The sequence below is a fragment of the Oryctolagus cuniculus genome, chromosome 2 (assembly GCF_051225735.1).
Source record: "Oryctolagus cuniculus isolate XC-2025 breed Fujian yellow rabbit chromosome 2, ASM5122573v1, whole genome shotgun sequence".
In the NCBI taxonomy this organism is placed as follows: domain Eukaryota; kingdom Metazoa; phylum Chordata; class Mammalia; order Lagomorpha; family Leporidae; genus Oryctolagus; species Oryctolagus cuniculus.
Genome location: NC_142868.1, coordinates 13,080,243 through 13,094,283, shown reverse-complemented (window position 1 = coordinate 13,094,283; position 14,041 = coordinate 13,080,243). Strand labels below are relative to the sequence as shown.

The window sequence follows — 14,041 nt, the reverse complement described above, 5'->3', positions numbered from 1 at the left end:
TTGGCGGGGAAAGGCAGAAAGAGCCTGCAGAGAACGAGGCCTGAAACCCCATTGGGGAAAGTTCACCAGGCTGGCCAGAGGAGAGAAAAAAATCGAATAAATAAGGGGAACCAGCACAGACATTTAGCCTCTCTCTCCACTCACCTTACAAAGCTGAGCAAGACAAAGGGCAGGCGCCATTTTACATAAGTAAAGTGGTGCCTGACATTTTGCATATGTAAAGCAGTGCCCCTCATTAGCCAAGCAGAAAAACCTGACTCTGGTAAGCAAACAAATACCCACAGGAGCCAGATTTCATACATCAACTACTCTCAATTCCACTCAGCAGTGTGGAATTACTTCCCAACTGAGTCAAAAAAAAAAAAAAAAAAAAAAAAAAAAGAGAGAGAGAGAGAGAGCAAGAGCAAGAGAAAGCAAGAGAACAATCAGGGTGAATCATCTCTGGCACACCCTTAACCCTGAAGAACCAGAGCTCTCTGGCCACACCCATCACAGCCTCTAAGGATCCATCAAAAGCAGACAGCCCTCTTAATCTAGAGTCACAGTATAATGAGAAAAAAACAAAGAATATCTCCAATATGCCAAACAAACGCAAAAGCCGAGGTAACAAGAACAAGGAAGACACTATGACGCCCCCAAATGAAATAGACACCCCAATTCAAGATTATGAAGATGATGAGATAGAAGAAATCAAGAAGCGGATCTCAAAAAATTGATAAGAACATTAAGAAGTTCTCAAAAACAAATTCTCGAACTACAGAAATCCTTAATGGACAAGATAGAAAATCTCTCTCGTGAAAATGATATATTAAGGAGGAATCGAAATGAAATGAAACAACTAGTACAACAGGAAACTGTGATAGTGATGAGAAATCATAATGAAGTGAAGAATTCAATAGATCAAATGACAAACACATTAGAGAGCCTTAAAAACAGAATGGGTAAAGCAGAAGAGAGAATATCAGACTTAGAGACAGAGCACAGGAAAATATACAATCAAACCAAAGAAAAGAAGAGGAAATTAGAAATCTAAAAAATATTGTCGGGAATCTTCAGGATACTATTAAAAAACCCAACATTCGGGTTCTAGGAGTTCCTGAAGGCATGGAGAGGGCGAAAGGATTAGAAGGCCTTTTTAGTGAGATACTAGCAGAAAATTTCCCAGGTTTGGAGAAGGACAGAAACATTCTAGTACAGGAAGCTCATAGAACCCCTAATAAACATGACCAAAAGAGATCCTCACCACAACACGTTGTAATTAAACGCACCACAGTGAAACATAAAGAAAAGATCCTAAAATGTGCAAGAGAGAAACGTCAGATTACTCTCAGAGGATCTCCAATCAGACTCACAGCTGACTTCTCATCAGAAACCCTACAAGCTAGGAGGGAATGGCGAGATATACCCCAGGTACTAAGAGAGAACAACTGCCAGCCCAGAATATTATATCCTGCTAAGCTCCAATTTGTGAATGAAGTTGAAATAAAGACCTTTCACAACAAAAAGAAATTGAAAGAATTTGTCACCACTCATCCAGACCTGCAAAAGATGCTTAAAGATGTGTTACACACAGAAACACGGTCATCAATATTAAAGAAGGTAAATGAAGGAAATCTCACAGCAAAAGATCACAGGAAGTTCAAAACATATATCAGAAAATATCTTTGGCAAATGGCAGGGCAAAGCTACTACTTATCAATAGTCACATTGAACGTGAATGGCCTGAACTGTCCAGTTAAAAGACACCGATTGGCTGATTGGAACAAAACCCATCTATTTGCTGCTTACAAGAAACGCATCTTTCCAATAAAGATCCATACAGACTGAAAGTGAAAGGCTGGAAAAAGATATACCATGCCAACAGAAATGAAAAAAGAGAGGGCGTAGCCATCTTAATATCGGACAACATAAATTTTACCATAAAAACTGTTAGGAGAGACAAAGGGGGAACACTATATGATGATTAAGGGATCAATTCAACAGAAAGATATAATGATTATCAATTTATATGCACCTAATTACAGGGCACTGGTTTATTTAAAAGATTTGTTAAGGGACTTAAAGGAAGACTTAGACCACAATACAATAGTACTGGGGGACTTCAATACCCCACTCTCAGAAATAGATCAACAGGACAGAAGATCAACAAGGAGACAGTAGATTTAAATGACACTATAGCCCAAATGGATCTAACATATATATACAGAACTTTCAATCCTACAGCTAAAGATTTTACATTCTTCTCAGCAGTACATGGAACCTTCTCTAGGACTGACCACATACTAGGCCATAAAGCAAGTCTCAGAAAATTCAAAAGAATTAGAATCATACCATGCAGCTTCTCAGACCATAAAGGAATGAAGTTGGAAATTAGCAACTCAGGAATCCCTAGAGCATACGCAAACACATGGAGATTGAACAACATGCTCCTGAATGAACAATGGGTCATAGAAGAAATAAAAAGAGAAATCAAAAATTTTCTGGAAGTAAATGAGGATAACAGCACAATATACCAAAACTTATGGGATACAGCAAAAGCAGTGTTAAGAGGAAAGTTTATATCAATAGGTGCCTACATCAAGAAATTAAAAAGGCACCAAATAGATGAGCTTTCAATGCATCTCAAGGATCTAGAAAAACTGCAGCAAACCAGACCCAAATCTGGTAGGAGAAGAGAAATAATTAAAATCAGAGAAGAAATCAACAGGATTGAATCAAGAAAAACATTACAAAAAAATCAGCCAAACGAGGAGCTGGTTTTTTGAAAAAATAAACAAAATTGACACCCCATTGGCCCAACTAACTAAAAAAAGAAAAGACCCAAATCCATAAAATCAGAGATGAAAAAGGAAACGTAACAACAGACACCACAGAAATAAAAGAATCATCAGAAATTACTACAAGGACCTGTATGCCAGCAAACAGGGAAACCTATCAGAAGTGGATAGATTCCTGGACACATGCAACCTACCTAAATTGAACCAGGAAGACATAGAAAACCTAAACAGACCCATAACTGAGACAGAAATTCATACAGTAATAAAGGCCCTCCCAACAAAGAAAAGCCCAGGACCAGACAGATTCACTGCTGAATTCTACCAGACATTTAAAGAAGAACTAACTCCAATTCTTCTCAAACTATTCAGAACAATCGAAAAAGAGGGAATCCTCCTAAATTCTTTCTATGAAGCCAGCATCACCTTAATTCCTAAGCCAAAAAAAGCAGCAGCATTGAAAGAGAATTACAGACCAATAGCCCTGATGAACATAGATGCAAAAATCCTCAATAAAATTCTGGCCAATAGAATGCAACAACACATCAGAAAGATCATCCATCCAGACCAAGAGGGATTTATCCCTGGTATGCAGGGATGGTTCAACATTCGCAAATCAATCAATGTGATACACCACATTAACAGACTGCAGAAGAAAAACCATATGATTATCTCAATAGATGCAGAGAAAGCATTTGATAAAATACAACATCCTTTCATGATGAAAACTCTAAGCAAACTGGGTAGGGAAGGAACATTCCTCAATACAATGAAAGCAATTTATGAAAAACCCACGGCCAACATCCTATTGAATGGGGAAAAGTTGGAAGCATTTCCACTGAGATCTGGTACCAGACAGGGATGCCCACTCTAACCACTGCTATTCAATATACTTCTGGAAGTTCTAGCCAGAGCTATTAGGCAAGAAAAAGAAATTAAAGGGATACAAATTGGGAAGGAAGAACTCAAACTATCCCTATTTGCAGATGATACAATTCTTTACTTAGGGGACCCAAAGAACTCTACTAAGAGACTATTGGAACTCATAGAAGAGTTTGGCAAAGTAGCAGGATATAAAATCAATGCACAAAAATCAACAGCCTTTGTATACACAGATAATACCACAGCTGAGAAAGAACTTCTAAGATCAATCCCATTCACAATAGCTACAAAAACAATCAAATACCTTGGAATAAACTTAACGAAGGATGTTAAAGATCTCTACGATGAAAATTACAAAACCTTAAAGAAAGAAATAGAGGAGGATACCAAAAAATGGAAAAATCTTCCATGCTCATGCATTGGAAGAATCAATATCATCAAAATGTCCATTCTCCCAAAAAGCAATTTACAGATTCAATGTGATGCCAATCAAGATACGGAAGAAAAAATGATGCTGAAATTCATATGGAGACACAGGAGACCTCGAGTAGCTGAAGCAATCTTGTACAACAAAAACAAAGCCGGAGACATCACAATACCAGATTTCAGGACATACTACAGGGCAGTTGTTATCAAAACAGCATGGTACTGGTACAGAAACAGATGGATAGACCAATGGAACAGAATAGAAACACCAGAAATCAATCCAAACATCTACAGCCAATTCATATTTGATCAAGGATACAAAACCAATCCCTGGAGTAAGGACAGTCTATTCAAAAAATGGTGCTGGGAAAACTGAATTTCCACGTGCAGAATCACGAAGCAAGAATCCTACCTTTCACCTTACACAAAAATTCACTCAACATGGATTAAAGACTTAAATCTACGACCCGACACTATCAAATTATTAGAGGGCACTGGAAAAACCCTGCAAGATATAGGTACTGGCAAAGACTTCTTGGAAAATACCCCAGAAGCACAGGCAGTCAAAACCAAAATTAACATTTGGGATTGCATCAAATTGAGACGTTTCTGTACTTCAAAAGAAACAGTCAGGAAAGTGAAGAAGCAACCGACAGAATGGGAAAAAATATTTGCAAACTATGCAACAGATAAGGGTTGATAACCAGAATATACAAAGAAATCAAGAAACTCCACAACATCAAAACAAACAACCCACTTAAGAGATGGGCCAAGGACCTCAATAGACATTTTTCAAAAGAGGAAATCCAAATGGCCAACAGACACATGAAAAAATGTTCAAGATCACTAGCAATTAGGGAAATGCAAATCAAAACCACAATGAGGTTTCACCTCACCCCAGTTAGAATGGCTCACATGCAGAAATCTACCAATAGATGCTGGAGAGGATGTGGGGAAAAAGGGACACTAACCCACTGCTGGTGAGAATGCAAATTGGTTAAGTAACTATGGAAGTCAGTCTGGAGATTCCTCAGAAACCTGAATATAACCCTACCATACAACCCAGCCACCCCACTCCTTGGAATTTACCCAAAGGAAATCAAATTGGCAAACAAAAAAGCTGTCTACACATTAATGTTTATTGCAGCTCAATTCACAATAGCTAAGACCTGGAACCAACCCAAATGCCCATCAACAGTAGACTGGATAAAGAAATTATGGGACATGTACTCTATAGAATACTATACAGCAGTCAAAACAATGAAACCCGGTCATTTGCAACAAGATGGAGGAATTTGGAAAACATTATGCTGAGTGAATTAAGCCAGTCCCAAAGGGACAAATATCATATGTTCTCCCTGATCGGCGACAACTAACTGAGCACCAAAGGGGAAACTTGTTGAAGTAAAATGGACACTATGAGAAACAGTGACTTGATCAGCTCTTGTCCTGACTGTTGATGTACAATGTAATACTTTCTCCATTTTAGTATTTTTTTTTTTGTTCTAGTACTATTGGTTGAACTCTGTAATTAACACACAATTAATTATTCTTAGGTATTTAAATTTTAACTGAAAAGTGATCCCTGTTAGGAATTTGGAAAACATTATGCTGAGTGAAATAAGCCAGTCCCAAAGGAACAAATACCACTTGTTCTCCTTGATAGGTGACAACTAACTGAGCACCAAAAAGGAAACCCGTTAAAGTGAAATGAACATTATGAGAAACAGTGGTAACTTGATCAGCCCTCGCCCTGACTGTTGATGAACAGCTTAATACGTTATCCCTCTTAGTTTTTTTTTGTTTGTTTGTTCTACTTAATACTTTTGGTTGAATACTGTAATCAATACACAATTATTCTCAAGTGTTGAAACTTAACTGAAAAGTGATCACTGTTAAATATAAGAGTGGGAATAAGAGAGGGAAGAGATGTGCAATTCGGGACATACTCAAGCTGACTTACCCCAAACGGTAGAGTTAGAAACATACCAGGGGATTCCAATTCAATCCCATCAAGGTGGCATGTACCAATGCCATCTCACTAGTCCAAGTGATCAATTTCAGTTCACAATTGATCATAATGATAGGACTAAGAGCCAAAGGGATCACATAAACAAGACTAGTGTCTGCAAATACTAGCTGATAGAATAAAAAAGGGAGAGAACGATCCAACATGGGAAGCGAGATACACAGCAGACCCATAGAATGGCAGATGTCCTAAACAGCACTCTGGCCTCAGAATCAGCCCTTAAGGCACGCGGATCTGGCTGAAAAGCCCATGAGAGTATTACAGGCATAGAAAGCCAAAACACTCCGGCAAAAAAAAAAAAAAAAAAAAACTAAATAAAAGATCTCCGAGAGTGCGATCCCAGTGGAAAGAACAGGTCATCAAAGAAGGAGGTACCTTTCTCTGAAGGGAGAGAACTTCCACTTTGACTACAACCTTGTCTAAATATGATCAGAGTTGGTGAACTCAAAAGACTTCCATAGCCTTGGCAACTCATGACAAGAGCCTAGGGTGATTACTGATGCCATAAACAAGAGTGTCAATTTGTAAAGTCAACAACAGGAGTCACTGTGCACTTACTCCTCATGTAGGATCTCTGTCCTTATTGTGCTGTACATTGAGATTTAATGCTATAACTGTACTCAAACAGTATTTTTTACTTTGTGTTTCTATGTGGGTGCAAACTGTTGAAATCTTTACTTAATATATGCTAAACTGATCTTTTGTATATAAAGAGAATGGAAAAAGAATCTTGATGTGAATGGAAGTGGGGAGAGAGAGGAAAAGGGAGGGATGTGGGTGGGAGGGAAGTTATGGGGGAGGGGAAGCCATTGTAATCCATAAGGTGTACTTTGGAAATTTATATTTATTAAATAAAAGTTAAAATAAAAAAAAAGAAGCAGAGCACTCTTGATAAGGAACATGGGCAACCCAGCAACATCATATCACTCTGCTAAATGTGCAACCCTTCATTAAAATCTAATCACAAAAATCATTATTGTCTATCAAGTATTTTTCAAAAGCACTTCAAGAAAATGGCTTCTTTTAAGAATATACGTACAGGCCAGCGCCGCAGCTCACTAGGCTAATCCTCCACCTGCGGCACCAGCACACCGGGTTCTATTCCCGGTAAGGGCGCTGGATTCTGTCCGGGTTGCTCCTCTTCCAGTCCAGCTCTCTGCTGTGGCCTGGGAGGGCAGTGGAGGATGGCCCAGGTTCTTGGGCTCTGCACCCACATGAGAGACCAGGAGAAACACCTGGCTCCTAGCTTCGGATCAGCATGGTGCGCCGGCTGTGGCATGCCGGCCACAGCAGCCAATGGGGGGGTGAACCAATGGAAAAAAGACCTTTCTCTTTATCTCTCTCTCTCTCACTGTCCACTCTGCCTATCAAAACAAACAAACAAACAAACAAATATGCCTACAGAAGATCCTGGACTGACTTACCTGATAAGCCAGCTTTCTGACAGCTTCTTTCACATCTTTAGTGCGTCCTACAATTTTTGGCAAAGTCTTTGCTGATGGTGCAATACATGATAATACTGCCCGCCTCACTTCTGGGTTTGAATCATTTTCAATCAAAGTAGTATATGCTAAAAATAAAACAATATGCTTTAATAATACAGAAATTACTTAACAATCACAAAATCGCCCACATTCTGATATTTTTAAAGTTTTTAAAATGATAAAAATATCATTTTCTATTCTCACACTTTAATTTTAGTTAAAAAAATTTTTTTCTACTAACCTCCCTTCTAAGGATAGAATGAGAAATTAGTTAATGGACTGGGCATGAAAGCTAAAACTGAAAACAAATAGCACTAAAAAGACATAAAAAATCTATAAAATTATGTTTTTTTGTAATCCTCAACATCTAGCAATAAGCTTAGGACATTATTAGGCATTATTTTAAACAGATAAGGTTTTATAAAGGTTCATTATTTTGATTTTTTAGTAAGTTCTAAAAAGAAATAGTTTCTAGCATTACTCAGTGAAACAAAATCTGCTTCTCATATTTAAACATTCATTCACCTGTACTTCTCACATCTTCTGTTTTTATTATTAAGACATATAGACTATCAAACATGTTTTGGGCAGTATTACTCTATGAATCATTTAATATTAAAATATATTGATTATAAAATTGGTAAGAAAGACAAAAAACAATGAAATGTATGTGTGTACAAAATATACCTAGGCATATATGGAAAAACTAAAGATGATTTATCTTTATGACCCCATAGATAAAGGTCTCTTAAATAACAGATTAAAAAGCATAAATTCTAACAGCAGAGATTAAGCATTAGATTTTCTGTTAAACAAAAGATACCCCACAGCCTTCAGAAGAAGCAATTTACAATTCATATAACCTAAAAAATTCCTTTTCAGAATAAATAATTCTAATAAATCAATTAAAAATTATTTTTTAAATTAAAAGCCCAGAAGAAAAAGGAGTAAAACACATTAACAGGCACTATAGAAAAACACAGTCACAAGACATTGAACAACATTTTGTTCAAGGACAGCCATATATTAGATAGTACTTCAAATTATAATGGGGCTGAAAAAGCTCGCATAGTGACACTGTAGCCATCCCAATGTCAGCACTAGACACTCATTTATTTGTGGTGATGCCAGTCATACAATATCATCCTTCCAGTCACAGAAAAATATAGCACATACAATTGAGTACAGAATATAAAACTATAATAATGATAATAAATGATGTTACTGGCTTATGTATTTACCACACTGTATTTTCACTGTTAGAGGACTTTTTATAGTTAACAAAAAAAAAAAAAAAAAAAAAAAGGTTACAGACAGGTGTTTGGTCTACTATTGCTTAGGATGACTACATCCCATATCAGAGTTTTTGGGTTTAAGCTTCCTGGTAATACACACCCTGGAAGCAGCAGGTGATGGCTCAAGTCACTGAGTCCATGTCACCCACATGGGAGACTTCGCTCAAGTTCCTGGCCCCTGGCTCTCAGCTTTGGCTAATATGGGCATTTAGGTAATAAATGAAAAGGTTGGGAGTGAACTCTATCAGATTCTCTTTCAAAGAATAAAAAAATTTTTTAAGATTACTGTGAAACAGTATGCCATGTTACACAGTAGCAGTTTCATAATCTCATCTCTTGATCAAGAGGCCTCACTGGGTGACTGACCTATACCATCTATGTTTGTGTAAATACATCTTATAATTTTTTGCAATGAAGAAATTACCTAACAACCTATTTATCAGAACATGTCCCTGTCATTAATCAATTCATGAATAATTAACTACTAAATATATGAAATACAGTAAAAAAATTAGTGTATCAATATGAATGGATGCTAGAATTACAAATATATTGAGAAAAATATAGTATGATCCACATAAAAAGATAGACAAAAGTTAATATTTAGATATATGTAATTAAGTTGTCAAACTAGATTCTTAATAAAAATTTTTTTAAGTATGAAAATAATTAGCCCAAAGTTAAAGATAACAGTTACCTCTGGCGGAGAAGTATACAACTGGAGAGAGATGATGTGAAGCAAGATTCAAAGGTACTAATGATATTCTACTGTTTTAATATGAGTGGTTCTTACTTGGACATCTTTTATTATTTAAACTTTATTGTTTATATCTTATTTTTATTTTATATTTGTACTTTGATCTTTATATTTTAAATCTCATTATTTAAATCATATATTCACTACCTACACTCTTCCATATACAGACATACATGTACTTCATAATAAAAAAATTCAACAACTAAAAATTTTTAAAAATCAACAAAACCGAAAAAATTTAGGAAACTAAACATACCATCAATCACCGGACATTCATCATCCTTAGGATCCTGAAGTCGTGAAAGAGCCAGAACTGCCTGTATTCTCACATTTGGAATCTTATCCTTTAATCTAATAAGCATAGCTTCATTAATTTTATCAAACAAATGATCATCAATCTGGGCATTTTCTGGCATACTTCCCAAAAGCTTGTTTATGAGCTGGCATACTCTAAATCTGACTGCATTGCTATTTGCTTCATGAGACTAAAACAGAAACAAATCAAAATTTATTCACTCATATCATTTTTAAGCAATGCATATGACTTGAACTTTCTATAAGAATTTACAACAGTAACTCCTTAGTTGCAGAAGTGGTTAACGATCACGGTGCAGTAAATAGATATTTTGTATATAATCAAACACAGCCTAGAAGAAATATTTGCTATAACAACACATTGCTCTTGGGGCACTGCCCTGGCTCACTTGGTTACTCCTCCGCCTGCCGAGCCAGCATCCCATATGGGCGCCAGTTCTAGCCCCGGTTGCTCCGCTTCCAGTCCAGCTCTCTGCTGTGGCCAGGCAGGGCAGTGGAGGATGGCCCAAGTGCTTGGGCCCCTACACTGCATGGGAGACTGGGAAAAAGCACCTGGCTCCTGGCTTTGGATTGGCGCAGCACGCCGGATCCAGCAGCCATTTGGGGAGTGGAACCAATGGAAGGAAAACCTTTCTCTGTCTCTCTCTGTCTATTTTGCCTGTCAAATAAAAACAAATAAATAAATAAGAACAAATTGCTCTTTTAGGAACTCTTACTTTATTTCTAAAATAAATAACTCATTTAAAACAAACATGTAACAAAGGGTTGAGAAGTCATTAAAAATTTAATGCTGGAGTCTTTTGGGGTTTTTTTGGACAGAGTGGACAGTGAGAGAGACAGACAAAGAAAAAGGTCTTCCTTTCCCGTTGGTTCACCCCGCCCCCCGCACTGGCTGCTGTGGCCAGCGGGCTGCAGCCGGTGCACCACGCTGATCTGAAGCCAGGAGCCAGGTGCTTCTCCTGGTCTCCCATGCGGGTGCAGGGCCCAGACACTTGGGCCATCCTCCACTGCACTCCAGGGCCACAGCAGGGAGCTGGACTGGAAGAGGAGCAACCCGGACAGAATCCTGTGCCCTTACCGGGACTAGAACCCGGTGTGCTGGCGCCGCAGGTGGAGGATTAGCCTAGTGAGCCGCAGCGCAGCTTACTGGAGTCATTTTTTAAGAAACACTTTTTAATCTTAATGATAGTTCTACTATTTCCTATAAAAAGTCAGATGCTTTCTCAATCACCAGACATTTCATTGTCTACAATGTATAAACTTTACGGTAAAACCTTCTACAACACTTCTCCAAGGTGTTAGCTTTCAACATACCTGTAAGAGAAAAGTAAACAAATAATTTAAAATGCCACCATCCTCCTCTTCTTCATCATCTTCCATATCTGATTGGTGAAAGGAAGTAACAAACTTTGCTGCAAATTCTATTACTCTCTCCACAGCTGGCTCACGTTTATAGATCACCATAGCATACTTAAGGTAATGGATGAACTCCTCATGAAAAACTGTTTTATCATTCATCTGAAAGACAAAAGATAACTTGCACGAACTGAACTGCACTGGTAATACTTTTTTTCAAAACATTACCTTAACATTGCTGACAGCACCGGCCCTAATTCAAACGAAAAACTTTTTTGTAAACTCTGAAGTATCCACACCAGCAAAAAGGGAAAAATAAGCTTGCACAAACTTCTCTCCACGATGTAATTTGCTTCCCCCAAAGAGTCTGCAACCATAAATTTTGACAGTGAATGGACTCTTTTGATACTTCTTTACATGTCTTTAGAATCACGTTAGTAGAAGCATGCTTCTTCATGGAAAAACTCAAAACCTACGCTGGCTTTTTTATGTACCGTATTTAATTTGCTCATCACCCCGCAATTCCTTTTTGATAAAACTTTCACATCCTACCTCATATCCTCAAAGCCCTTGCTATACTTAGTTTTTCTTAGACTTCAAGATAATCTATCTTCCGAGCTTCATTGTCCTGTTCTTCCCACGGCTTCACTCAAAACAAACACACGGTATTTAGGTGAACAGGAAGGGAAAGGTCCTCGCGAGTAATCTGCTTGGACGCTGGACTCAATTTGACATAGGGCGGGATGAGACTGATTTGATGATGGCTGGCTTTTCTGCTGTGAGCGGGGGCCCGACGGGCAAGGACCACCGAGCCTTGGGGTCCACGACCTACTCGGCGACCCGACACTGAGAGCCCGGACGCCTCGGGTCACCCTCCGGACTAACGGTTCGCGCCGCCCCCATCTCCGGCCGGGGGTAAGGACCGCGAAGAGAAAGTGGACGGCGCCAGGGCTTCCAGCCATTCTGGGCGAGTCGCCCGACCTCTCCGTACTTCACTCCAAAGCGGCTCGCCACAGCGGAGGAGGAGGAGTCGCGCGGGCCGAGTCCGAAGGGTCCCGGGGAAGCTCCTGGGGGAGGCTGAGCCAAGGCAGGGCTGGGCGAAGGCGGCGAAGGGCCCACAGCCATTCCGGCGCTTACCGTGCCGTAGGTGCGGCTCAGCGCCACCACCAGCTTCGCCTGGTTCTGGTGCGGCTGCTGCGCCAGCTGAAAGGCCTCCTTAACCGGCAGCACTCTCTTTTCCGCTCCCATGGCGAGGTGACCCGGCCAGGACTATCCTTGCCCGCTTCAGTGCTTCTGGCCCGACCGCCCCAACACCGAATTCTCCTCAGAACGCCACTTGGGGCGTGGTTACCCGCCAGAACGTTCAAATAACTCTCGCGAGAGAAGGAAATACCGCGAGACTTCCGCGAGCGCGCCAGAGGCGAGAGCGGAGAGAACCGAATCCTGTCCCTCTGGCTCTGCCCGCGCTTTGAGCGCATGCGCGTCGGGTGTTTCCCGGTGGGAAGTGGCGTTTCTAAGGAGAGGGGGCGTTGGCTTGGCCGGAAGTGGTGTCGTCAGGGAGGGCTGGCGGAGCTGCTGTTCTACTTTCGGGACAGGGCTGGTGGCGCTAGGCCTAGCGGGATCGTGCGTCTGGTGGTGAGACGAGAAAAAAAGCTCCTCCATGGGTGAGAACAGGGATCTGCTGAGGGGAACAATCTGTGTTCCCGCCGCAGGGGCGGGAGATGCGGAGAGGAGGGGGAGATGGGGCGTTCGGGAAGCCCGGACCGCAGCCCGGCTGCTCGTGAGCGGGGAGACGCTCCCCGGTAGGCTGAGGGAGGCGTTCCGAGGTCTCCACGGGCCGCGGTCTCTCCAGGGCCCGAGGGGCTGACGTCTGGAAGCAGCGTATGATTTTATTTAGCTGAGCTGGCTCGGGACGTGCCAGCTTTCAAAGCTTAGTTTACAGTCCTGCGTAGCTACAGTGTGTTAAAGGAGAACGGAGAGAATGGGAAAATCTAGCTAAGTGGTCACGGTGAGGAACAGGAACTCAGTCTTTAAAACCTTTTTTGGGGGAGAAAAGTGAAACTGCGTCAGACAAAAACGAATACTTTTATTGGGGGCTGCTTAGGACAAACCACCCCAAAACATGACAGTAGGAGACGAGAACATGCCTCTCTAAAATATACTTGCTGGGCTTATTTTGAGCTGTTATAAGGAACTGCCAGCTCTGGAGGAGCTGTGAAAAGCTATCCTTGAAGTTAGGTCTGTCAAAGAAATTAGGAGACTACTGAACTATCTGTATCTGGAAGAGGACTCCTTCAGACTTCTGTTCTCTGCTGATCTATAGTCCCCACACGTTTCCTCTTTGCACCCTCTCATAACTTGTGTCACCACCTCCCAACCAGAAACCCGGTTGCTTTGTGTAGCCCAGGATATTCCATAAGTGTAAGCTGTCATCTCTTTTTCTGGGACTCCTGTCCCTTACTTGTTGTTGTTGTTGTTGTTGTTGTTTCTGTTGAATCTGTCTTAGGGCAACTTCACTGGTAGACCAGCCAAAGAACCTAGGAAGTTGGAGGGAAGACATTTCTCCCTCCTGTTCCTCAGTATGTAGCCATAACCACCTGAAGAAATAGACCCTTACAAAGCTGCCTGTGCATCTTGCTCCTTTTGAGTTGTCTTCCCTCTCTAGAAATAACACTTTTAGACTTTACTGTTAACTTTTAGAGAACAAAAGCTTTCTATATTAT

General features: G+C 40.3%; 2 protein-coding genes across 5 annotated transcripts in view; one reads left to right on the top strand and one right to left on the bottom strand.

Moving 5' to 3' along the window:
• Positions 1 to 12,776, bottom strand: part of NCAPG (non-SMC condensin I complex subunit G) — a 46,216-nt gene extending 33,440 nt beyond the window's left edge. The window contains exons 1-4 of the mRNA XM_002709370.6: positions 12,456 to 12,776; positions 11,277 to 11,480; positions 9,904 to 10,132; positions 7,536 to 7,681 (exon numbers count right to left, since the gene is read on the bottom strand). Of these exons, the coding sequence (XP_002709416.1) occupies positions 7,536 to 7,681; positions 9,904 to 10,132; positions 11,277 to 11,480; positions 12,456 to 12,566 (690 nt within the window). The 5' untranslated portion in view covers positions 12,567 to 12,776. The remainder of the gene's footprint in view (positions 1 to 7,535; positions 7,682 to 9,903; positions 10,133 to 11,276; positions 11,481 to 12,455) is intronic.
• A 66-nt stretch (positions 12,777 to 12,842) lies between these two features.
• FAM184B (family with sequence similarity 184 member B) overlaps positions 12,843 to 14,041 on the top strand; it is a 141,868-nt gene continuing 140,669 nt past the window's right edge. For 2 of the 4 annotated variants that reach the window (XR_016229782.1, XM_089326975.1), the window contains exon 1: positions 12,845 to 12,982. The gene's annotated coding sequence lies outside the window, so the exon portion shown is untranslated. Of the gene's footprint in view, positions 12,983 to 14,041 lie in introns of all 4 variants that reach the window. The other 2 variants (XR_016229783.1, XM_089326976.1) reach the window with 2 other exon arrangements.